General features: G+C 39.3%; 1 protein-coding gene across 34 annotated transcripts in view; it reads right to left on the bottom strand.

Moving 5' to 3' along the window:
* ANK2 (ankyrin 2) overlaps positions 1-27,096 on the bottom strand; it is a 958,369-nt gene that overhangs the window by 299,659 nt on the left and 631,614 nt on the right. For 28 of the 34 annotated variants that reach the window (XM_033955859.1, XM_033955893.1, XM_033955875.1 and 25 more), the window contains exons 6-9: positions 25,481-25,666; positions 25,026-25,049; positions 22,736-22,834; positions 16,443-16,541 (exon numbers count right to left, since the gene is read on the bottom strand). In XM_033955859.1, the coding sequence (XP_033811750.1) occupies positions 16,443-16,541; positions 22,736-22,834; positions 25,026-25,049; positions 25,481-25,666 (408 nt within the window). The remainder of the gene's footprint in view (positions 1-16,442; positions 16,542-22,735; positions 22,835-25,025; positions 25,050-25,480; positions 25,667-27,096) is intronic. The other 6 variants (XM_033955795.1, XM_033955821.1, XM_033955866.1 and 3 more) reach the window with 1 other exon arrangement.

The raw sequence follows: 27,096 nt of genomic DNA, 5'->3' as shown, positions 1-27,096 counted from the left end.
ATGAAATCCTTCCATTAATCACCAATTCCACAGCACAGATTCTAATGCCAGTTAAAAGCATGAGAAAATAAAAAGCTTCCCTAACATTTATTTATTTCCAATTTTCTGTACCATCTTTAACTGACAGGGCAGTCTATGAAACCATAATGGCTTCCTTAGCTGTGGAAACAAAACAAGGAAATGGGGAAGGGATACTGGTCAGACCACTGTGTGTACAAACACGTTTATTCACAGTATGGAATCTCAGTTAAAATTCACACAAATATGCATTTAAATAAAACAGTATGAGGCAGGCATGTAATGTCCTTTATAGGAGAGCATATATTGGACCCAATATGATCTGTGTTTCGGCCACAGGAGCCTTCCTCAGGGGTGTAAAAGTATACCAGTAGATGGCGCCAAATGACAAAAAAAGGCCAAGCAGTGAACTTAAAGAAAAACACATTGAGATGCCTTCCGCCTACGACAATGTCAAAAGTGTAATCATGATTCGAAAAACGCTGTGATAGCCAAGAACCGCTGCAGTGGAGCCATATAGAAAAATACTCTGCTCCTAGTATTCTGCAGTCCACAATGAGACCTCAATGAAAGAGAAAAATGACAAAAGAGAACAAAATAACTCTCTCACCCAAAAATAAATAAATAAATAAGCAAAGGCCTTGCATTAAGGATTTAAAAGTAGGAAAAACCACTGTGAAGAAAAAAACAATTATTTGATATAAAGAGGAGGTATCAGTGAATATGTATACACTGGCACATTGTAGAGAGACATATGGAGCAGTTAGCTCATTTTGTCGATATATTCACTCATGTGACTCCTCAAGACTGTGAAAGTTAATCTAAATGTTAAACAAATAATGTGTTCATCACTTGTTCAATAAACCTCAAAATACAAATCCAAAATGATGAAAAAAAATCACTCAGTGAAGTTGCATGCTGTAATGATAACAAAAATCAAATATGAAACAAACTTATCTTGAGCTTAATACAAGGAGTGTTAACACGATCCGACGAGGGACCCCGTTTTGCTGTCTTCCTCAGGGACTGTTAAGCATCCCAATTCTTTAACCACTCCGTGAATTAAATTCACTCAAAATACTGCATAGAAAAGTTCAAAATAGAAACATAGAAACTGACGGCATATAAAAGCCAAATGGCCCATCCAGTCTGCCCTTCCACACCACCCATTATCTCCTCTTCTCCATAAGAGATCTCACATGCCTGTCCCATGCTATCTTGAATTCAGATACAGTTTTCCTCTCCACCGGGAGACTATTCCCTTTCTGTAAAGAAGTATTTCTTACATTACTCCTGAGCGTATCACCTCTTAATTTCATCCAATGCCCTCTCCTTCCAGAGTTTTCCTTCATTTGAAAAAGACTCACCTCCTGTACATTAATGCCACAAAAATATTTAAATGTCTCTATCATATCTCCTCTCTCCCGTCTTTCTTCCAGAGTAAACATATTAAGTTTTCTGAGTCTTTCCCCATACAATTTATGACAAAGGTCACTAACCAATTTTGTTGCAGACCTCTGGACCAACTCCATCTTTTTGAAGGCGCGGTCTCCAAATTTGCACACAGTATTCCAAATAGGGCCTCACCAGAGACATATATAATGGCATTATCACCTCCCTTTTCCTACTGGTCATTCCTCTCCTTATAGGCACAAGCATCTTCCTGGCTTTGACCATTGTCTTTTCTACCTAAGATCATCAGACACAATCACCTCCATGTCCTGCTCTTCTTCCATGCACAAATGTTCCTTCCTGTTTTCCTGGATTTTTACATTCCAAGTACATGACCCTGCATTTTTTAAGCATTAAATCTTAGTTGCCAATTGCTTGACCATTCTTCAAGCTTTGCCAAATCCCTCCTCATGTTATCCACATCTTCCATGGTATCTACCCTATTACAGAGCTTGGTATCATCCACACAAAGACAAACTTTGCCAGACATCCTAACGCAATATCACTTGCAAAGATGTTAAATAAAGCCGGTCCAAGGACAGATCTCTGCAGCACTCCACTAACATCCTTTTCTTCGGAGCAAACTCCATTTATCACTACCCTTTGTCTTCTTCTACTTAACCAGCTTGCAATTCAGTTAGTCACTTTATGGTCTATACCACATGCAGCACCATGTCAAAATTTTCACTAAAGTCCAAGTACACTACATTTAGCACCCTTCCCATATCCAAATGTTTGGTCACACAGTCAAAGAAATCAATTGGATTCATCTGGCAAGACCTGCCTCTCGTAAAACCATGCTGCCTCAGATCCTGCAGTCTGTTTGATTCTAGAAATCTCACTATCCTTCGCTTAAAGAAGCACTTCCATTAGTTTACTCACTACCAAGGTCAGATTAACTGGCCTGTAATTCCCAACCTCCTCCTTCCGCTCTTGTGCAGAGGAACCACATCCACCCTTCTCTAGTCTTCCAAGCCCACAGCAGACTCTAAGGAAGCATTGAAAAGATGAGACAATAGAGCCGCCAGAACTTCTCTGAATTCCTTGAGTACCCTGTGATGTATCCCATCAGGCCCCATTGCTTTGTCTATCTTTAATTTAGCTAGCTCCTCACAAACACAGTGTTCTGAGAATCTTTCTGAATCTACTACACATCTATTACCATTTGTATTCATTTTATGCAGTCTTACCCCCAGTCTTTCATCCATGAACACAAAACAAAAATAATTGTTAAGCAGTTCAGCCTTATCCTTATCAGTTTCTGCATATTTGTCCCCTTCATCTTTGAGCCTCACTATGCCATTATGACATTTCTGCCTCTCACTTACATATCTAAAAAAGTTTTATCCCCCAATTTTATCTTATTGGCTATCTTTTCTTCCATATGCATCTTTGCTTTCTGACAGCTTTTCCCACCTCTCGTAGCTTTTGCACATACTTTATTTTTGTCTGACTTCCTCTTTCTGCGATGTCTTTTAATTTATCAATGCTAGCCTTTTTTCGTTCACCTTTTCAGCTACTGCATTTGAGAACCTTTTAACTTTATATACTTTCTTAACATAAAGGTTTGTCGCCTTCAGAATAGCTCCTTTCAGTTTCATCCACTGTTTTTCTACCTTGTTCAGCTGTTCCAATCCAACTACTTGAGGTATTCCGCCATCTTGACAAAGTTAGTTCTTTTGAAGTTTAGAAACCTTCAGATTTTAGTTAGTCCTCTCATCCCTCATTTTAATATTGAACCTCACCATTCCATGATCACTAGATGCCAAATGATCACCCATCATAACCTCAGAAACACCAAGTTTTGAATAGATCTATTCCATGTGGGTTTCATTATAAATTCCCAGAACAATTCTTCCTGTAATGAATCCAAGATCTCTCTGCTTCTAGATGACCCCGCTGCAGGTATGGTCCATTCAACATCAGGCATATCTTGTGAACATCTTTAATTAAATCCTTGTCCATTTCCGTCAACTGTGAAGGAGGCCTGTATATCTGTTGCCTATCTGTGATGACAAAGCAACTACAGAAGTGTCTACCGATGCCTAAAGGTACTTCCAGCATTAGCCACACCTTATTTTATCTTTAGTTGTGGTTCCAGCACTGTTCGTGGATGTGCCATCTTCTTTTTTTTTTTTAATGATGGCTTAATTTCTTTTAAACAACACAATCAATTATGTTGATTAAAGGCAATCAAACCAATTAAGTTAGGTGGCGGTAGGGTGGCTACTGCCGCCTAACTTTCAGCAGCTGTTGTAGAATCTGGCCCTAAATGTTATAAGTCATGTGATATAAAGGGTGATGAAAAATAGGTGGATAAAAATGGGATAAGCACCCTTTATAGAATAGCACCTACGTGGATTCCCAGTTTGGGGCATGAGGACTTATGCCAGCTGCAATCTGGTGTAAATCCTGGAGTATAAGTTATGTGCGGATCCCTGGAATTCTATAACACTGTGTACATCTTTTGAAGAATGCTCCTGACCTTCCATGCCCTTGACTCTTTCTGAGTTGTGCTCTATGAGATTTGGGCACCCGAGTTTATAAAATAGCACATAGAACCCTTAATTGTTGCAAATTAACAGCAATAATTGATTTGTTAGAGGAACCACCATTCCAGGATTTAAGGGCAAGTTGGATGCATATCTTCTTGAAAGACACATTGAGTAACTAAGGTATTCGCCAGGGTAGACCTGGCTGGGCCTCCGCGTGTGTGGATCGCCGGACTAGATGGACCCATGGTCTGATCCGGTGCAGGCATTTCTTATATTCTAACTGGTGTTAATGGGCTCATTAACCAATTAGGTTGCATGTGTATCTCGAAATTGCACCCAAATCTGGATGTGGATAATGAGGTGCCCTTTAGAGAATCCTGGGGATAATGCATAAATGCAAGGGAACATTCACATGAGCAAAGTATGGGAAGGGCATGGGCAGATATGCCACGTACACATGCAGCTTACAGAATATTGTTACGTTACATGCACCTCTACCATATTTATGCAACCACAGTTCTGAAGTGTTTGTGGTATTGTGGTATATAAAAATAAAGTTGTTATTATTATTATTAAACGGCAGGTCTAAGGCTGTTGTAACTGCAGGCTTGAAAATATTAAGAGTGATGTTGTCAGATTATGCCAATATTCTATAATGGAAATAAGGGCAACCAGATGGCTCAGCACTGGGGCATCTAAAGGGGGGGTGTCCGGGTTCTAGAATTACCCCACCCCTAATATGTATAATGCTGCTGAAAATTATTTAGTGACTATTTTGACACTATCTGGATTAGTGCCAGGATGGCGCGTAGCATTCTTCTCGACCATATGGATAGCCATCCATTATCCACGTAGTAAATAGTGAAGTGGTTTAATTTAGGCCAGCAGAAAGGCTATCCTCCATTAAATTGCTCAGCTATCTGAATAGCTTTGGAATAACTGCTAAACAAATACCTGTTCCTGAAATACCTAGACAACTGACCTGTTCTTCTCTCTCGCACTCACTCGCTCTTTCCGCTCTTAAGTCCAATTATTCTGTACCTTCTCTAATCTTTTGTAAACCGCATAGAACTTCACGGTATTGCAGTATATAAACTGTTATTATTATTATTATTCTACAGCAGTGGAAGAAGATCTCAACTTTCAGATCTTTCTGCATGCTGACCATTGCTAATACAAAGTCTTTCCCTTCTGTCCGTCATCAGCCCCTGGAGTTTACAACAAATGCCTCATGGTGGAGTTGGTAGCCATTTACCTGTGCTTGCAGGAACATCTAGGCTCCCTACCTCAATTATTGGCTCCTGGGAACTTGCTTGAGAGAGATCACCCTCTCCCTCAGAGATGAAACAATTCACTCAATATTCAGTGCTATTTAACCAGCCAGAATCAGCTCCTAGCCAGTTAAATATCATTTAGCCAGCTAAGCACTAATATTCAGTGCAAGATGGCCGCTAAATATTAGTGCTTAGAGGGTAGCTCAGTCACCGGTTCTGTCGCACGACGTAGCTAGTTAGTGCCAATATTCCTTTGTCGTCCAGCTAAGTTGAGCAGTCAGATAGACCCACATAAATAGCAGATCTATCTTTGGCCGTTATAACTTAGCCGGCCAGCTAATAAATATGGTCTTAACTGGCTATGTTGAAAGCAGCTAAAAATAGATCAGGAATTCGATGCTGGTCACTGGATACTGCCCAGCACTGAATTTCCTGGTTTGCCGCCGACCACAAGAGTAAGCCCAGCTAACTCCCGTGATCTGAATATCGGCCCCCAGTATGTTTTTTTTAGGGCTTAGGATTTATCATAAACATAATTGAATACTTCAATCCACAAATGAGATTTCATTCATAGAAGCTGTTCTGAACACATGTCAAACAAAATCCTGATTTTAGAAATCTGGGTAGTTAAACACTCGTAAAAATGATCTTAGTCCATATAGCAAGGGGGTGTTAACCTGGACATATTTAGGATACTAGGGCAGATTAAAAAAAAACCCCAACCCAAAACAATAAAAACATATTCCCTGTTTCAGAAGGGGGATGCACATTTAAGTCCAAACAGATAAACATCCAGATTTATGCCTACTCTCGAATATCTAGATTTCCAAATAAAAGTATTTGTAGTGAGCAGCACTCCATTGGAGGAATTATGGAAGATCACCCCCTTAATTTCTCCCCCATCTACTGTACAAATGTCTGAGATATCAGATTTTGTGACAGACTAGGAAAAATAAATGTTTTATGTTCTGCCACATACACAATTGTGTTGGCATTTCAGAACATAAACATTTATATGCTGGTAAATAAACATGTTATTGTACCCATTATGGCCCCATTGATATTTCAGATGTTATAAAATGGATTCTCTCCCACACATAACTGGCACATAAGCAGCACACAAATCTCCATTTCTCCATGAATATTAAAAGAGGCTGTATGTAGGCAGATCATTCTAAAATACTGGCGGAAACTGAGACATCTCAATGTCAATATGTACATCCTTTCTATAATGCCTCGTCACAAATTTATTCATTTTTATTTTGAATACAGCATATTTGTATATGTATTTGAATGCATATTTTATATTGATTTAATGGGCAATGCTGTTAAATTATATGTTTATTAATACTGTTTATTAATATTGTATATTTATTAAGTAATTAAATTAAATGAGATGACTTCTGGAGATAGATCATTTGAAATCATCTTTTCACCTCACTCTGGACCCCTTTTATCAAGCTGCATTAGGGTTTTCTTTTGAGTGTCGGAGCTTTTACCGCCACAGCCTGTGATAAAAAAAAACCCTAACACACCTCGATAAAAGGGGGCCTCTATTATTTATTAGGATTTATTCATCACTTTTTTGAAGAAATTATACTCAGTACATTCAAGTATAAGGCATAATAAGTAGGGCAGGAAAAACAAAACAGAGAGCCAAACAAACTCAGACAGGTCAAACGTGTATTCTTTATTGACACTACATTCTGGGAGTGTGTGGTGCAGTGGTTAGAGCTACAGCCTTGGCACCCTGTGGTTGTGGGTTCGAATCCTGCACTGCTCCTTGTGACCCTTGGGAAGTTACTTAATCTCCATTGCCCCAGGTACATTAGATAGAGTGGGAGTCAGCCAGGACAGGTAGGTAAAAATGCTTGAGTACCTGAATAATTGGTCATCTGCCTAGAATTGTAGGATATATGGAATATAAATTTTATATATATATATATATATATATATATATATATATATATATATATATATATATATATATATATCCATAACAGACCTGGAAATTAAAGCAATCAAATACCCAATCCAAACCTCCCTCAAAATCCTAGGAGTGCTGATAGACAGATGCTGCACTATGCAGACTCAAATCAACAAAACTACCCAAAAAGCATTCTTCACATTGCGCAACTTAAGAAAAATAAGGAAATTCTTTGACAAAGAACACTACAGGATCATTGCACAATCCCTGGTACTAGGTCTTGTGGACTACTGCAATATCCTATATCTACCATGCCCTACAAACATGATCAAAAAACTACAGACCGTTCAGAACACAGCTCTCAGACTAATCTACTCCCTCGGAAAATTTGATCACATCACCAATGCCTACCTAGACTCACATTGGCTACCGATTCGAGCCAGAATTCAATTCAAACTATACTGTCTAATCTTCAAAGTAATCAACGGTACTGCACCTGCCTATCTAAACGATCGCCTAAACTGTAACCTTCCACCCAGAACAAGAAGAACACTGACACCATTCTCATACCCACCACTCAATGGCACTCATCGTAAAAAGCTTTATGATAACCTCATAGCAATGCATGCAACAAAACTCGAACCCTCCATCACCAGATTGTTAACCTCAACATCCGACTTCAAAGCATTCCGTAAAGAAATCAAAACGCTGCTATTCAAAAAGTATATACAATCTACCTAATCTCCCTCTCCTCTTCCCCTAGAAATCAAAACACTACTGTTCAATACCATTACAATCTTCCTAATCTCCCTCTCCTCTTCCACTTACACCGACCAGGTTCTGCACACTCCCTGGCACCATACCCTCAATCGACCAATAAAAAAAATAAATAAATAAAAAATAAAAAGCCAACAAAGCTACCTGGAACCTAAATCATCCTACTGAAACCGATTACCTACCAACGTATGGAAACAGACAATTTGCTATGTAATGTAACCTGATTTATCTTCCAATGTTATTATGTCTATACACTCATTCTGTTATCAAGTCTATACCCTCAATCTGTATTCTCCAATGTCATGTACCCTCCTGGAAATGTCCAGTTCTCTTCTTATGTAATCCGCTTTGAACCGCAAGGTACAAGCGGAATAAAAATCACGAATGTAATGTAATGTAATGTATATATATATGACATATATATATATGACATATATATATATATATGACATATATATATATGGTATCATCAGAGATGCGGCAGAGCAAATCAGGGAAGTAGAAGGGCCCGAAGCAGCGTGTGCAGACTGCTGCACACGCTGCTTAAATCGCCAGTGGGGCCCGCGGGAAGGGAAGGGGGGCGGCAAAGGACTCGGGTCCCGGGCAGCGGAAAGTTGCTGGGCTCCTCGGTGGGGGTGCTAAGCGGCCACGATCCCTCTCCTCCCAGACCCCCCCCCACCCGCTGGAGGAACGGAGATGGGCGGCTAGCTGCAGTCCCGGCTTGAGGAGGCGATTGGTGGCTGGTGACGTATTAGCGCGCATGCACACTCCTGCGGCCACAGACCTACTGATCTTGGAAGCACGCAAATAGGAGTGCGCATGCACGGCTAGCCTTTTATTATATAGGATAAAAATATGAGCAGACATAGCTGTTTCAGTATATTACTTGTGTTAGGGGGTCCTATAAATAAATAATAATATAAAAATTTGACAGAGAAACAAAAATAATATATATATATATAGTAATTTTAAAAAGACATCATAAATGCTAAAATATCATAAAATGAATATAAATAAACTGTATGCAATCTTAGATAGCTGACCTTAGAGTCAAATAATCTTTATAAAGTAGATATACTGTGTATTGGGGTAGTAATGAAGGGGATCAAAAATAAAAATAGGAAATAAAAACAAGCAAAAATGTGGAAATGGCAAGACATAAAAAGGTCGACCACTAACATGCTAAATTGTGGTGCAAAAAAGGTATAAGTATAAATGCTTACAGGGTTATGCATATTGCGAATAAGAGGTATACACTACCACTATATACAATATCTACTGAATAAAGTATTTTTTTACTCTAAAGTCAGTTATTGAATTGCATAGTGTTTATTTACATTCACTAAATGGTTTCTGTTCTCTATCTTTTAAGTTATCTTTTTATAATTACAGTCCGTTCTCATTATTTGCATTTTCACGATGCACAATTTCACCTCTCTGCAGTTGCATCAATTGCAACCAATATTCCCCATTTATGCTGCTGTGTTCGTGTGTTCACAGACTGGTGCTTAAAAAAAACCACCTCTTTTGCTTTCACTTTCACCTCGTGGTCACGCTTTGCTTTCAGATATGGCCCGCAAGCATCTGGAAGGTGAATTACAGGTTCATCAAGTGTTGTCCCTAGTTTCCCAGTTGAATTCACTGTTCACTTTCTGCTGTTTAGAAGTGCAATGTTGGAACCTAACCTCTATTTTCCCATAGATTCAATGTTTCGTTATTCATGATTTCACATTTTGCAAACATTTTCGGGAACCTACTACCGCGAATAACGAGAACAGACTGTACTATAAATATTTTTATTTCTGTGTGTCAATAATTTATTCATACTTTTATATTACTGACTCTTGACAAAGGCAATATGCCAAAACATGGCCGTCAGGTCATTTTGTCAGTAAAGAATTCCACATTTGACCTGGGCTTCAGTGTCCATCTTTTAGCCATCTCCAGTCTTTGTTTATTTCTGGAATTGCTTGCAAGTATTTTTGGTTTTTTTTGTTGTTGTCATTTATAGGTTACTGCACCAGTATAAAGTTAGAGTAAATAATGAAGAGCAAATGCCAGTATTGTGGTCTTTAAATAGTTTGGTTTTTAGCCTCTACTACCCAGTTTCAAACCTGGCAAACTTCAATTTTAAATACAGCATGCAAGAGGTGATGTATCACATATCACATTTTACCTCTTCCACAGTAATTGGTATTCTAGATTGTGACTGATTACCTGATATCCTCTCTTGTCACTTGTTATTTTATGGAGCATTTAATAATAAAAGTTCAAAAAGATGCTCGTTATCATCTATGACTTACTGAAAACTGTTACAATCCTACTGCCCAGTTCCTTGACAAGCTATCCATTATGACAAATAACTATACACTGAAATCCACAGCAACAATAGGCACTGTAAATCTTTAATGATAACTAGAAAAGGTCACTAGAATTAAAACGCCAGTGCTAGTTGAAGTAAAGCACAGCAGACACTGCATCACGCTCTTATTAAAGGGAACTAATACTAACACAAGTGGCCTGACTGCCAACCTTCACAAAAGATTCTTTTGCTTAGTCTCCTGGTAGTATTATCCAGAGACAATAAAATGTTTAACATGGTTGTTATACCCCAGCATATTACTGATAATTTTGTTCAGAATATTATATGTCTCCTCAAGTCTGCTTACCTGAACTCCTGAACCTTAGTGTTACCTTGACAACATCAAATGCTTTACTAAGAACCCAACAGCTTTTCCCTAAATTCAGTTGCCTGCGTACCACTCAAATAACATCAATAAGGACAGACCTGGGTGTTACCAAAACAGAGAACAAAAGAGCAAGACCAGCCGTTTACTAGTCCCTGCAACACCTCATTAACGCCAGATGGGACCTGAATGTTATCCAAACAAAGGAACTAGCCAGGGGGGTAACTGAAATTCAGCATGCTACCGATATGAATACACAAGTCTGTTTATCTGACATTTTGACCTCTTTTGTTGCCCAAACAACTTCAAAGGGACCGACCTGGGGTGTGCCTGAATCAAAGGATGCTGTTACTGCAGGACCAGCTGTTTAACTCAGCAGCTTATAAGGACGGAATTCTGCTCCTAGAATCCAGAATCCTAGCCGGCTATCCAAGACGTCAGGTCTAAAGGGGCAGACTCCTGTGTCCTACTCGCCTATCCATTGAGGGATTCCGAATGGTGAAGGGAGGGTTTACGTGAGATACGGTGATGCTAATTTATTCTTATATATATATATATATATATTAAAGTGTTATTGTTTATGCTTTATATTGTCTGTGTGTTTTCCTGAGTATCTCTGATCATCCCACTTGACAGAAATTAGTGGCGGAACAATGGTTTAAGTCACAACGTCCAAGTTCCGTCGATCGTGGTCTGCATAACTTTCGGTTATAAAGCTGTACGACTAAGTCTAAGCTGGCCCACGTCCCGCCCAACTCCCGCCCTCGACACTCCTCCCGAAACGCCCCGTTTAGCTTTGGTCGTTCAGCGGCACTATGAAGGCCTAGGTCGTTTAGAAATATGTCCAAAACCCGTTTTTAGTATCGGCACTTGGACGTTTTTGAGAAATGTTCGTCCAGGTGCCGACTTAGGCCGGTTTTTGGACATATTTCTCTTTCGATTATGAGCCCCTATGCTTTTGTAAACCCCTTATCCATGAAATTTCAGTAGCACCCCAACGGATAATGTTGAAAATTCTTTCTGACCTCCCTGCCACTAAGGGGTAATTTCTACAATGTGGATACCTACAATTAGGTACTGAATCTGTGTATAAGTTATTAGAATATCAGCATGTATGCACATATTTATACACATATGTGTGTATATGCCAAATATTCACCTAAGTGCTGTTTAGTACATAGTGCATATTTGACAGATAGGCATACATGCTGATGGAATCTGGATAGAGCATGACCGAGACTTTCACTTGCACCAAGTAACTTACAGAAGACATTCATATCACCAGATCATATAACATACATTTATACCAGATCCATGGTGACTACTGATAGCTCAGCTGCACTTACCACCATATCATGAAGAAGTTTTAAGTGCAGCTCCACTATCACCACTATCAGCAATCCAGTGGCATGGCCATAGTCTGCATAGTCTAGATCTCTGGCACTCCCTCCTGATATAGTCCCCCCAGAGATTTTACACCCTCCTCGACACCCATGACTGCATGTCCTAACATCCTGAAATCCTATGATGGCATGGCCCAATGCCAGCTAATGCAATGGCCTGACAACTCTGCTGGGAAATTGAATTCAAACAACAACAACAACAACAACAAAAACAGATTTGTGGTTAAATAGGCAATTTCAGTGGCTTATTTTAAGTTTCTTTGCTCATTTAGAAAATAGTTTAGCATTTATAGTCTCAGTTAGAGCATCATATAAAAGCTGTTTTAGTGCATAATTTTAGTTTAGCATTTAAAGTTCCTTTTTAGCTGAGAGCACAGCTAGCAGTTAAAGGAAGCCTCTGTAGAGATTAAGCCCCATCCCCATTCCCCAGGCCTGATCTTTGATTTATAGGCTTTTAACCCAATAGGGGATAGAAAGTTTAATAATGACTTCTTTATCAGCTAGAAATTGACTCCTAGCAATACAGTATTTTTAGATCTTTGAGGAAAACCTAAAAATAAGTATATAAATAAAAGAGCAAGCATAGCATATAGCTAATAATCACAAGGGACCTTAGTTTACATACACCAGTAGCAACTTAATTAACAATTCAATGATAGCTAAGAGGTGAGCAGAAGTCCAGCAGTGAGATGGGGGCTATCCAGTCTTTTGCAGTGAGTGTCACATGTTGGTTTGTCATAAGTATATACCAGGCACAAAAAACTCTTAGCATTCAATGAATGGATCTTGTCCCCGGAGGCTATATAGAGGAGATTTACAGGGATATAGTAGAGAGATCCCACCTATAACTTGCAACCTGTGTGCTGCCATGGAAGATAAATGTCCCCTGAAATGAGAGCATCACCTTAGAAAGGCAGAAAGTGATCCTAAATCCATGACCTGTTCCTCATGGGCTTCTCTCCAAAAGGGAAGGGTAAGTATGAATATTTTACTTGAAGATTCAATTATTAGTAATAAAGATAGCTGAGTGGCTGGTGGATGTGAGGATCACTTGGTCACTTGCCTGCTTGGTGTGAAGGTGGTGGACCTCATGTATCATCTAAATAAGATTTTAGACAGAGCTAGGGCAGAGCTGGCTCTAAGGTAGAAATTTGAAATCCAGATCCTCCAGATCCTCCATTTTCAGAAATGCACTACGTTCCACAAGTAAGATTTGTGATTTGGATGTAATCATTGATTCACAGTTGTCTTTTAAATAACATATACAACCAATGTATATTTTAGGCTGCGGCTATTGAATAATCTTCGATCATATGTCTCTGGTAATGACTATAAGCATGTTCTTCATGCAACTGTCCTGTCCAGCCTTGGTTACTGTAACCTGGTTTATTTAGGAGTTTCTGCTACCACAATACATGCCTTTACAGGTTGCTCAAAATTCTATTATTCGAAGGCTCTTTGGAGCAGGGAAATATGATCATGTGTTGGATTATCTTGTCAAACTTTATTGGCTTAAAATATAATATAGGTTGCAGTATAAACTGTTGTTACTAATTTATTTGAGTATTCATCAGCAAGTGCTTCATTGATAGTATTTTACATTATGCTCCCCTTCAAAAATTACGCTCTGCGGGCCTTTGGGATTTATATATGCCAACAAAGAAGGAAATAAGACTACAAACAACTTGAGCAAGTGTTTTCTCAGGTATAAGCCCCGTAGAATGGAATAAGTTCCCGATTTATATAAGACAGCAAGGAGATATGAAGATTTTTAAAAAATTGACAAAAAGATATTTATTCTGTAAAATGAAATACGAGTGTTGAAAAATCATTTTTATGTTATGGGGGATAATGGACATAGTGGTGGAGAGATGATATATTTGTATGGATTTGATTTTGTATGGATGTTTGTTATGTAGATTATGTATGTGATTTTGTGATCTGCTTTGAAGAAAAATGGACAATAAATAAATAAACTATAAACTATGTTGGATCCAAGAGGTAGGTAGAGCTCCAGAGGCTCAATGCATGGATGAGATGATGATGCAGGGATGAGGGATTTAGATTTGTTAGGCACTGGGTAACATTCTGGGGAGCTACCTGATAATTACCCTGGTTGTCTAATGGGTTGGGATGTAAACAATTCAGCTCTGCTAAACAAAATGGTCACCATGACCCCTAGTGGCAGTCTCACAATACATCCATCTCTGTTAGCTGAAGCCAGAAAGGACAGGACCAGAGGGGGACCATTCCCATTCCAATCCACTAGACTGCCAGAGATTACCTCTGGTTAAGTAATGGAGGTGCTTGAGGGGCCAGGGTGGAGGGTATCCCTGAAATCTTGTGAATGGGGCTTAGGCTTGATGAGCAGGCTTATCTGTTTTATTGCTTTTTTTAGGGGGGAGATTTGAAGGGTTTGAGTGGAGGATATGCTAAGGAGATATGGCCATGCCATGGGACAGTTTCGTATTGTTCAGCTGTGTCACCGGGATGTCTATCCTTAGCTATTAAGACTTAGCCAGCCAGCTGTTGAATACTGTCCTAGCTGGCTATGTCTCAGCCAGCCAAAGATAGACTGGAAATTCAAAACTGCTTGCCAGATATGGCGGCAGCATTGGATTTCCAGTATCACAGAGGACCGCAGAAGATCACTGGCAATCTCTCACAGTCTGAATATTGATAGGATTGATGCCAGGTAACACTAGTATTCTCTAATGGCATCTAATTGTCCAGACGCCATTATAGGAAAGGCTCACACTGCATGGCACTGGGATATGTAAATGGCAGCTTCCAAAATGAATTATTCTCTATACAGATATACAGTGCATGTCGAGTGAGGAGTGAGAGAGGCACCAAGGGCCTTTGTGTTTTTCTTCTATTATTGTACTGAGTGCTTCTGTTCCCTCTCTCCACTATTTGAGGAGTGAGAGAGGTCAAAGTTAATCACAAGGTTATAGGCTGAGAGGACTGGGATGATCACTATTTTATCTACAGGAAAAGGATAAAGGGGAGAAGTGGGTTTGGGTAGTAACTAGAATGCAACGTGACAATCTAATAAACTATGAGCAAAGTCATAAATTCCTTGCTAGAAAACTGAAGAAACAACTTTACAGAAAGGAATTTTTGTTGTGAAGAAGCTAGAAGGCAGCTCCTGGAGAAGCAAAAACGAAGAGTCAGAGTAGCAGTTGTATAAAATGAAATAGGACAAAGTTCCAAATCTGAGAGATTAAAAAAAAAAAAAAATCTCATTTGTAATTGTTGTATGCTGGAACTCAATCGTAGATTATTCATATCTCAGTAGTAATGTAAGGATTCCAATCCAGTTTCATATTTTGTGAATAAAGATGTTATTTTCATTTTTATTCTTCATGCACTAGCAATGAAAAACTGATGATTAAAATAAGAAAGGCAAATTTTTGATAAGTATCGGGCTAAGCTCCAACATGAAATCAGATGACATGTTATACAAATAAAAAGGCTCTAGTCCCCTAACTATCAGAAGTAATCTATGGCCTTTTGTTGTTATCCTGCCTTGCCAGAATCCTGGTTCAATAACAGGATGCAGGAAATGTTGCAGGAATAGAATGTTAGTGACTAGGAAGAGGAGGAGCCAGAAGCCTTCCCCCTTAAATGCAACACATACAAGCATGCAAAAGTGAACCTACCTGCTTAGTACCCTATAGTACATACCAATGGCCATAGCAAAGCACAAGGCATGCGGACAAAGCAAGAGAAAAGAAAAAGACACCAAGACCACGTGTCATAAAAACTAGCACAAGGGCACAAACCATCACACCGCATAGTGATATCTACAGGACAAAGCAAAAGCAGACCTAATTTGTTGCCATGACATCATCAAACCAACTGCATCATATAGCTTTTAAGTTGTAGAGCAACCAAAATAAATAAATAAATAAAGCAAAAAGCAAAAAGCTTTTGAGCACGCATTAGTCAGACAGCCTCATGATCATGCTTATGCAGGCTGTATGAGCCATTCTGTGTTATGTCATTGTGTTTTGGAAAACTCATATGTGGCTATTAGTCTATGAACAATCTCTTAAACATGAAAATTTCTGACAGAAAAAGACTTTACAAAGATCTCCACATAAAGTTTACTCATAATACTTCTCAACATTACAGTTAGCAATAAAAAAAGTCTCTCTCTGCCAATATTTGATTGGCTACCAAAAAAATTCTCCTTTTCCTCAATTGTATCCAGAGCGAAAGCTCTCTCAACATCATCCATGGTAGATCACTGGTGAATATGCATACATATTTAACACAAACTTTGTATCTTATTCATGGCTTTCTATAAGGAAGAGTGAGTTGCAGACATCATAACTATGCATCAAGTTCATGCAGGTTTCTGACTAAACAAGTAAGATTAATGGACACTGGAGAACACTTACCCTCGTTTTTGCATCGATCTGTCCTCCACGGTCTAGCAAGAGCCTCACCATATTTGTGTTTCCCCTTTTAGATGCAACATGCAGAGGGGTAATTCCATTCTGTGACATGAGAAGAAAAAATTCAGAGCTAGGCCAAGCATGAAAGTACATTCATAGCTACAATGTTATTGTCTATAGTACAATAGAAATTAGCAGATACTTTACTTTGGTGTTTTGGTAAAACTCTTGAAAAAGATTTCACTATTCTAAGCGGTGATATTCTCAGGCGTAATCTATGAAAATACTTTTTTACAAAAAAGTAATAGACACGTGGAATAATCTCCTAGTAGAGGTGGTGGAGACAAAGACTGAATTCAAGAAAGCATAGGATAGGCACTTGAGATCTCTTAGGGAGAGAAGGAGATAGTGGATGCTGTGGATGGGCAGACTGGATGGGCCATTTGGTCTGTATCTGCTGTCATGTTTCTAAACATCCAAAGGTAGAAATGTGGAACCTAAAGTTGCTCTTTTTTAACTGGGTTTTTACTTTAGTTTATGAAATATCTGAAGTACATGGAATTTTCTGATTTCTAAATCTTCTACTGAAATCTAATTACATTTGTATTCTCCATTCAGATTATGTTGATTATTTTTATTTATTCAGTATTAATATTTTCACAGATAGTGAGCCACCAACATCAGAAATAAGATTATGACAAACTGTGTAGTTCTACAGTACTAGTTGCAAACATCTGCGATGGCAGTAACAGTGTAGAATTAATTGGGTAGTCCAATTTTGTACCAATTTATAATGGCAATTTTCATAAATGTGACTGATGAGTTAACTGCAGTGCAGTGTGATTATATATTTACTACTTTCAAAACAGCTGTGTTTTAGGCATGAGGAGCAACTATAAGTGTAAAATAAAATTTTCAGATCTAGACAGTTGCTTATCAATATGTTATCAATATCATGTTATTTTAGCACAAGGTCTCAATGCATATAATAATAACAGTTTATATACCGCACAACTGTGAAGTTCTATGTGGTTTACAATGATTAAAAGATGGTACAAATTGAGTGGACTTGGAGTTAAAAGCTAGTGATTATCAGCTCTAGGGATCAGTTATTGTGGAGTAAGAATTGTATGGGTCAGCTGCCTAGATACTTCAGGAACAGATATGTTTTTAGGCGTTTCCTATGGTACCCTATGCTAAAAATAGCACGATGTCATAAAATAACCCATCTTTTTGATCGTCCAAGTATCCATTTAGGCCACTTTTTAGACTTTTTTTTGTTTTGATTATAAGCCCCAATGTGCATACAAAAATGCCCTGCTGCTGTAACATTTTAGTGAAAATCACCCCTATGGACTGCAGAGGGCATTAAACAAAAGTCTCCAGGTTTTGTTTGTGGGAATCCTTCACAAACAAGCCATACACAATCTATTCCAAGCTTGTTTACAGCTGTGATAAAGGTGAGAATACTGAAATGCTAGTTAGACGTTTCCCTACTTCCCAAAAAAGCACTGAAATATTAATTATAAACATCTGTATTCATAGGGAATATGTGATTTCATGCAGCTGATCAACTCAGTAGCATAAAGATTTCAGGGAACACTCCACTGGGTTGCACTGGTTAGTCTTATAAAATAAATGCAGCAGAGTGCTGATTCGATAGCATCCTCTACTTATCATCACCCACTGTACAGATATTATAGGCCTGGTTTTCATACAGTTGTTTAATTTGTTCTTTATAGTGCAGCATTTCAGATTATTTCAGACTGCGAAAAGCAGTTCCTGCACAACTAGTTAGTTCCATCACAATCATGGGGTAGCACCCTAAGCCTGCTTTTCCACAGCTATGAACTGTCTTCAGAGGCTGGCAGTGCAAATTCTAACAAGGAACACTGGATGGAAAATGGTGGGAATACATATCTGAGATGCATTTCATTGGATAGGCTGAATTAGTATGCCATATTGCACCTACTGGTGCAGAATGGAAGTGCTGTGGGGGGCCATTTTCAAAAGTGTGTCTTAAGTCCAATTTGAATAAAGAAAACCTGATGATTACCTATCAATTAAATACAATATATAGAACCACCAATATAAGCCAAAATGACACTGAAGGTAATTATTTTTCTTTCTCTATAAAAGAAAAATAATTACCTTCAGTGTGATTTTGGCTTATATTGGTGGTTCTATATATTGTATTTAAGTCCAATTTGGACATCTTGAGAAGTGCATCCAAAAATCGAGTGGAGAAAATGTCCATTTTCAAAATGGTTAGATGTCTATTTTTTTATGATCTATATAGTTGTTTTGGCCCTTAGCACATCTAACTTTTTTGGCCATTTAAAAAAAAAAAAGTGCAAGTTAAAAATATCTAAAACCAAGCCATTTGGACGTAGGCAGGGACACCATTTATACTACACTGGCCAAGCAGACATGCCTTAGAGAGCATTGCTGTGACCTTCACATAAAGGGTGCCAGGTGTAAATCGCACCATAACCCCCTTATAATATATGGTGAGCATTACAAAATTCCCCCCAAACTTACTATTCTCAGCTGTCTACCACCCCAATATCCCTTATGGTTGGAGGTGTCACCTATATGGCAGCACAATAGGTTTTGGTAGGTTCATACTATCTACCATAAATGTAGTGGTTAGAATGGGATATGGGCCTGGGTCTTCCTCTCTATGGTTCACTACACAGTCCACCAGGTTATTCCACAAACCTGCTTGCTGCTCTACTAGGATTTCCCATACCAGGTGCTGCTGTTAGAGAGACAGGTCTACTTCTGGACATCTAAATGACATCTTGGATGCCTTGGTAAATGTTTATAGCTGAAAGACATCCAAGCACTAAGCATGCCCTAAGCACACTCATTAAATTCTTCCAACATGCCCCCATGAACTTTGGATGTCCCGCAGACAAAAAGCCTAGCAAAATGTCTAAAGAAAGGACAGCAGATGCGTGGAATAGTCTCCCGATAGATGTAGTGGAGACAAAGACTATGTCTGAATTCAAGAAAGAATGGAACAGGCTTATGGGATCTCTTAGGAAGAGGAGGAGATAGTGGATGCTGTGGATAGGCAAACTGGATGGGGCCATTTGGCCTTTATCTGCCATCATGTTTCTATTTTCAAAAATTGGCACTTGGATGTTTTGGCAATTAAAATGCCCAAGTGCCGATTTATGCTGTGTTTTGGACATCTTTCTTTTTTGAAAATGAGCCCCACAGAATTTAAGATAAAACTTTATATTACTGGGAGCACATTTTTAATATTACTTCTTTTAATCATTTTTCTTTCTTCTCATCCCTTCCAAATAGGGATTTACTGCTGGACTGGTTTTTATTTCTAAAGTAGTGTTAAAGCTAGCTTCAGTCAAGAGGAGACTCTTCAGCTATTTGGAATATTATTCAGCAGCTGGCTCACATCTGTATCACACCCAGCCAGCTGACGCTGAATAAACCTGGAGTGATATCAATAGGAACATAGATGTCTTAAAGTCAAGGAAATGAGATGGGTTTAGAAAGCCCTAATGCAGAGATCAACACTTAACTGAAAATTTACTAATTACCTCTCTTTTTATTTCCTTATGAACTAGCTCATTGCTAGACTGTAATCTCCAACCACCAAACTGAAAAGTGAGCTAATATATATTGCACATAGAGAGTGTTTACAAGTGTCTGCTTGTCTCTAAATAGAAATAAAGCTTAATAAATAAAAATAGTGATACCTTTTATTGGATTAGCTTAATATATTCTTTGAGTAAATTTTGAAAGCTAAAACCCCTTTTTTTTAGGGCAGAACAGTACCTTTCTCCTGAGCTAGTCAAAAATTGTATTAAATACAATAAAAAGATATTACCTTCTATTCTTTTCTGTTTGTTTTTTTAATTTACTAAGTTTTCTGGTCAATGTTCAAAATGATTTAACTGGCCAGAAATGACCACTGACCAGTTAAGTTGCTTGTTCAGCGCTATCCTCTAATTTTCAGCAGCACTTAACCAGTTATCACCTCTGAAAATTAACAATGAAGCTTGGATTCTCAAACCGATACTGATTTTCTAGGTGCTGGTAGGCGCCCATACCTCCATTATAAACGCCATCCAAATGGCGTTTTTAGCCAAACTTTGAAGTACATTCCGGCACCTAGAAAATCGGCACCAGAATCGTGCCTACGTAGGCGCATTAGGCCGCCAAACACCAAAGAAGGCCAATGCTGGAAGTAGCGTTAGGTAGCCTAAAGCACCTATGTAGGTGTGATTCACGTGAAGATAGGTGCTGGAAATGTAGGCCCGGAAAACCCTGGCCTACATTTCCGGTGCCTGTCTTTTGCATCAGCGTGATTCCGAAACCAGCACCAATACGTAATTGACACATGATCGGCAGCCACTTTTAAGGCAGTTGCTCATATCAGCACCGGTTTGAGAACCAGAGCCATGATATGGCAAAGTTTAAAAACTTTTTAAAAACTTACTTATTTAAGGATGCTTTTAATCTCTAATAGACGCTTAATTAATGTTTACGAAGTGTGCTTTGGTAAAATTTTATACCCCTCCTCTTGTTCTTTCCATTTTTTCACCATACCCAAAAATGTAACTATACCCGCTTTCCTTTCTCTCATGTTAGTCAGTACTGGAAAATATTGTTATTGTATTAAGTTTCTTTATTGTATTTTACTATAATTGTACATCGCTTAGAAATCAAAATAGGCGATTAATCAAAAACAGAAATAAACTTGAAACTTGAGTGGCATAATCAAAAGATACTTCTAAGTCCATTTTGGGCCTAAGTCACTAGTTGCCCTAAGTCAGCAGTGTCTAAAGCCCATTCTCGAAAAATACATCCAAAATATTTTTTTTCAAAAATTGTCTAATTCTACATCCAGCCAGTTGATCTGCCAGACCGCTAAGCTGTCTATCTTTATACCCCATTCTCGTCTAAAAAATCATCCAAGTCAAAAACGCCTAGATCAAGACCTTTTGGACATGGGAGGGGCCAGCAAAATGATGGACTGGACATCCAGACATGGCAAAACAGTAGTGAGGCACCTTACAGGGCACTGTTGCGAACTTCACAAAAAAGGTGCCATATAAACATCTCACCACAACTCGCTTATAGGTCATGGTAAGCCCCCCAAAATACCCCCAAACCTACTATACCCACCTGTCTACAACCCCAATAGCCCTTATGACTGCAGGTGGCATCTATATGGCAGTACAGCAGGGTTTGGGGGGTTTTAGAGATGCACATGTTTCACCATGAATGCAGTGGTTAGAGTAGCTTAAGGGCCTGGGTCCTTCTCTCTATGGGTCACTAGCCCACCTCTCAGACTCCTTAAGCCATCTCTGTGCTGCTCTACTTGGCTTTCCTATGCCAGCTGCTGATGTTCTGGAGGCAGATATGTAAATTTTTTATTCTGTTTTTTATGGGGAGGGGTCAGTGATCACTGGGGGAGTGTGTGGGGGTCTGTACTTTGTGTCTACAGTGGTTATCTGCTCACTTTGGAGACCTTCTGGGCTGGTTTTACATGGCCAAAGTCACAACGCACAATTTCTGTCTAGGCAGTCTTGTTACACTTTTGGTTACACCTGCAGTACGACTAAGTCTAGGCTAGCTCACGTCCCGCCCAGATCCCACCCTCACCACTCCTCCTAAAACGCCCCTTTTAGCTCTGGGCATACAGCAGCACTGAAAGGGTCTAAGTCATTTTGAGATACGTCTAAAACCCGGTTCGATTATCGGCACTTGGATAACTTGTTTTACAGATCATCCAAGTGCTGATTTAGGCCGGTTTTTAGATGTATTTCTGTTTTGATTATGAGCCCCTTAGTGCTTAAGTGAAAATCAGCTATTTTGGGGGTGTTTAAGGGATGGAGTCAGCACTTAACCAGCCAGGGTAATTGCATAAATGAGACTGCATAAAACATAATCTTATCTTTATGCGGTGACCCAAGGCCAAAAATTCTGAATATCAACAACTGGCTATGTGTTAGCCAGGGCTGAATAAACCGGATATGGCCCAGCATTGAATATCCAGAAATAATGCCGGCAGCAGTCAGCAAAATTCTCAGCACCACCAGTTGAATATTTATGCCTTTATTTCTATATGGCAAACTCATTAATTTATCCAGATAGGAAGAAAAATTGATTAAATTTCCTGTCTCCAGAACTTGATGAATTTCATGGTACAGCCTAAAAGACTTCCTGAAAACAGAAATCTTTTGGTAAACACCAAAACTGTAGGTATGATTCTTATGGAACATGGAATGTAATGAGATAAAGATGGATCAGTCCCTTACCCTGGCTGTAAAGTCTACAGCAGCTCCTCGGTTCAGTAGAAGGGTAGCCACGTTGACATTTCCATAGTGGGCTGCTATGTGCAAAGGGGTGAAACCACTCTACAAAATAAGGAAAAACACAAGGGTCCAGTGTAAGAGATGGTGTCCAGTGTAAAAAACACCATTGGCCAATTAACTGATTTCAGGATTTAGCTGGCGATTTTATTACTAAGTCCTATGGTACTTGAGCCATCTTCAGTAGTGTAATAGCCATGCAAAGATCTAACACAACATTTCAACTGGGTTTGGGAAGTTCTCCTTGCAGTTTGTTTTAAATGTCTACAGCAGTGTATCGCAAACTGTGTGTCTTCTGAGATTTCTGGTGTGCTGCGACACACTGGTGAGGAGGAGAGTCGTCCATGCTGGCTGCCTGCCTACAGGATGTGCCTCTTGCGGCAAGAGGCACGTCCTGTAGGAAGTCAGCCGGCACAGATGATTCTCCTCCTGGCTGGCATCTCTCCTCCTCTCTCCACACCTCCCAGATTCCTCCACCGGCAGGTCGCGGCCAGATGGGCCTCTGCGTACTTCCGGGTGCCTTCCGGCCAGGGTGCTGGATTTAGTGTTCCGCCGGCCAGAAAGTTTGCAGACACTGGTCTACAGTATAGTAAGAGTTTGATTTCCTATTGCGCAGAATGCCCTGTATAAGCAATTCAGCACTGTTCCCTGTAGGCTGAGCAGGAGTCCTCCATCTACAGTCCTTGCCTGTCCCCTCACTATCAGTAGTGACTCCAGAACTCCAGAGAGTCTTCTTGCCCCATGTGATTCAAAATGCAATGTTGCAGCACTTCCTCCAACCCCTCCCCTGGCAGCAATGGAATTGGGGAGGACTCCCACTCAGCTTAGAAGAAACAGTGCAATTCAGTACCACCCACCTAAAATCTGTGTGTATGTACATACACTAATGGAACCATAGAAACTTCCTGGAGGGAGGTGTACAACATATTACCTGTTGAACTTATTTTGCCAGTCTGTCATGAAGCACCAGAAGAAAACCCATCTTTACTGAAGTTACATTTAATGGAGAATATAACAGGGGAAGGTTAGAGCTGTGAGAACATGCTCAATCTTTGGTTATCAAAAGATTTACAAACAAAATATTAGCTTGTGAACTCTCTTAGTGTATTGTTGCCCAGATCTGCAGATTTCAACACAGGATTTTGTTATTTGTGAAACCATCCAACCTTTGCTAATCTAGTGAATATGGATAGTTCAAAGCATAGTGGATTTGGCTTTCATTTTGAGATATACTGGCTTTCTAACCTAACGTATTTATAGCGGATAACCACTATTTGAACAGCGTGATTTCTGCACTCATTCATTCAGTGGCTGTGATTCACCTAATGAAATTCCTAACTCCTTTCTTGCACCCTGCATAATAATGTACTCTTCACTCAGCTCTTCCTGCCCCAGCTTGTATCTCTCCATTTCTCTTCTATCCTATGACTGAATGGAGTTCCTTTCTTTTTCTAAATGATTTTATGTAAACCACCTTGTATGTCTTGCTAAAAGGCGGTATATTAAGGTGGAACAAAATAAATAAAAGTATCATGTCCCGATGAAACCCGGTTAAGTGGAGCTACTATCTTCTGACTGTTCTCAGATCTCTGGGGGTTTCCATTCTGATTAGTTTACTGGCTTTGCTCTTTCCTTCTGCCCAACTCAGCCACTACAAGGCCAGCTGGGAAGCAAGAGATGTGTAAAACTTTCTGGGAGAAAAAGGTTCTCAGACCAATTTGATGAACTCATACCAAATTTGCAAATCTCCACTTAGTTTCAGGCTTTTTAAAAGTGGAAACAAAAATGTGAAATCCATGGTGAATGCAGGAATCCTTCAGATCTGCCGAAGTCTGGATCTACCAAAGATTTTGGCAAAAAAAACAACACGATTTTGCTGAGCATCTCACCCAAACATAGTAATAGACTCTGAACTCAACCAGGTTGAAATCTACCTGGTTTGATTGTAGGTCAAACTACTTTACACATCCCTAATGGGAAGCAGCAATCCATATGCCTGGAATACATAAAAGAGCGCAGGATAGAAGACAAATTGCAAACCACAGCCCTTGTGAGTTCTCCAGGATGATTTAAGCATCCTATTACAATTGTAGAAAGCTTAGGAGAGCAATGTTTTGGTTTTCCTTGTATTTCTTTAAAGCAGGCTCTGCTCTGCATTTTAAGCTACAGCAAGAATAAAGAAAGGCAACAATTATTAAAGCCAAAGAAAAGAAATTGCTCATATCTTCATATATACCTCAGTCGTCCTATTCACCATCATCTGAAGCAGCATTGATTGGAAAGAAAAAAAAAATAACAAATCAGTGGGTGAACACTAACAGAAATAAATAAATAAATAAATAAAAGCAGGGAATAAAGCTCGTCTTGGCTTATAGTGAGTTATGATGTTATTTCTGGCAAAAGCCATTGATGCATGCAGTTACATTAACTGTAATCTATGATTCCCAATACCATAAAGCAACAGTCCTATTTACTGGGACTTGATCTAGTAATTCAGTTTTTGTTCATGTGCCACATATATAAATAAGATAGCTTTATACGGGGGAAGGGGTGGGGGGTGGGGGGAATGAAGCTCAGAAAATACAGATTACATAGGGAAGTTTCCTAATATTTTGTATTTGTCTTCCAGCACTTTCATTGTTACCCATAGTGAGACATCCCATCCAGAAGTGCTGCTGGAGATGTTTTTACCTTAGACTGCACATCTGCATTGTGGTCATTCTGGAGCAGAAGGGCTGCGGATTTTGTGTCATCCTTCCGGGCAGCAATGTGTAGGGCTGGCAGCCTCACTTTTCCCTTTGTGTCATTCTCCAGGAGGACGGCTACCACCTGGTTGTGTCCCTGCTGCAGTGCAACAGCTAATGGGGTGAAGCCATCCTGACAGCAAAGAGAAAAACATTTGTTACACATGTTTAATTGAATTATAAGTGAATAGAAACCAGAACACAGGCTGCCCTGTTTATCAATAACCGTGCCATAAATTATCTATGAGAATTTTGAGCATAGATGTAATTACCCAGCTGTTTCGACTAATGGCACCCTTCTTAGGGTTACGAGACCACCGTGAAAACCCAGACATATTCTCTTTTTAGAGGACTGTCCGGGTTCCCAGACGGACTTTCCAAAACCTGGCGGTTTGTCCTTCGTCAAATATGGTAACACTAACCCTTCTGAAACAACGTAACTGGCCCACGGTAATACGTAGGAATGTGGGACAAACTCCAGAGGGTTTTGTGACAAACAGTTGCCTGTAGTTCATGCCACTGCTAAAGAATTTAGGGCCCGATATTCAGTGCTATTTAAACAGCCAGGAACAGCTCCCAGCAGTCTAAATAACACATAGCTGGCTATCCAATAATATTCAACAGGGGTAGTAGGTTATCTCATGCTGAATATTCCAGTTACTATGATAGTGTTTAATATTAAAGAATATAACTGCTACAGCACATATAGCTAATATGTATATCCATATTTTCTGGAAGAATGTTAAGTTTCTTGAAAAATCTCAATACCAAAAGGAAGTTAAAAAAAAAAAAAATTTATATACAACTTATATACTTGTGAGCGACATTGCTGAAGGGTTAGAAGGCAAAGTTAGCCTTTTTGCGGATGATGCCAAGATTTGTAACTGAGTGGAAACCCCTGAGAGAGTGGAAAACATGAAAAAGGTTCTGCAAAAGTTAGAAGAATGGTCTAATGGCTGGCAACTAAAATTCAATGTGAAGAAATGCAGAGCGATACATTTCTGGGGTAGAAATCTGAGGGAACCGTATATACTAGGAAGTGAGAGGCTGATAAGAGCTGATGGAGAGAGGGACCTTGGGGTGATTGTGTCTGAGGACAGTGGCTATAGCCAGAAGGATGCTAGGCTGTATAGAAAGAGGAATAACCAGCAGTAGAAGGAAGGTGTTGATGCCCCTATATAGGTCATTGGTAAGGCCACACTTGGAGTATTGTGTTCAGTTTGGGAGGCTGTATCTGGTGAAGGATATAAAAAGATTTGAAGCAGTCCAGAGGAAGGTGACGAAAATATTAAGGGGTTTGAATCAAAAGAAGCATGAGAAGAGACTGGAAGACCTAAATATGTATACTCTGGAGGAGAGGAGGGATAGAGGAGATACGATAGAGATGTTTAAATATTTGAAAGGTATTAATATAGAACCAAATCTTTTCCAGAGGAGAGAAAATGGTAAAACTAGAGGACATAATTTGAGGTTGTGGGGAGGAATACTCAGGAGCAATGTTAGGAAATTATTTTTCACAGAGAGGGTGGTAGATGCCTGGAATGTCCTCTCGAGGGAAGTGAT

The sequence above is a fragment of the Geotrypetes seraphini genome, chromosome 1 (assembly GCF_902459505.1).
Source record: "Geotrypetes seraphini chromosome 1, aGeoSer1.1, whole genome shotgun sequence".
Classification (NCBI taxonomy): Eukaryota; Metazoa; Chordata; class Amphibia; order Gymnophiona; family Dermophiidae; genus Geotrypetes; species Geotrypetes seraphini.
The sequence above is the reverse complement of the archived record's forward strand: the minus strand, read 5'-3'. Positions and strand labels throughout refer to the sequence as shown.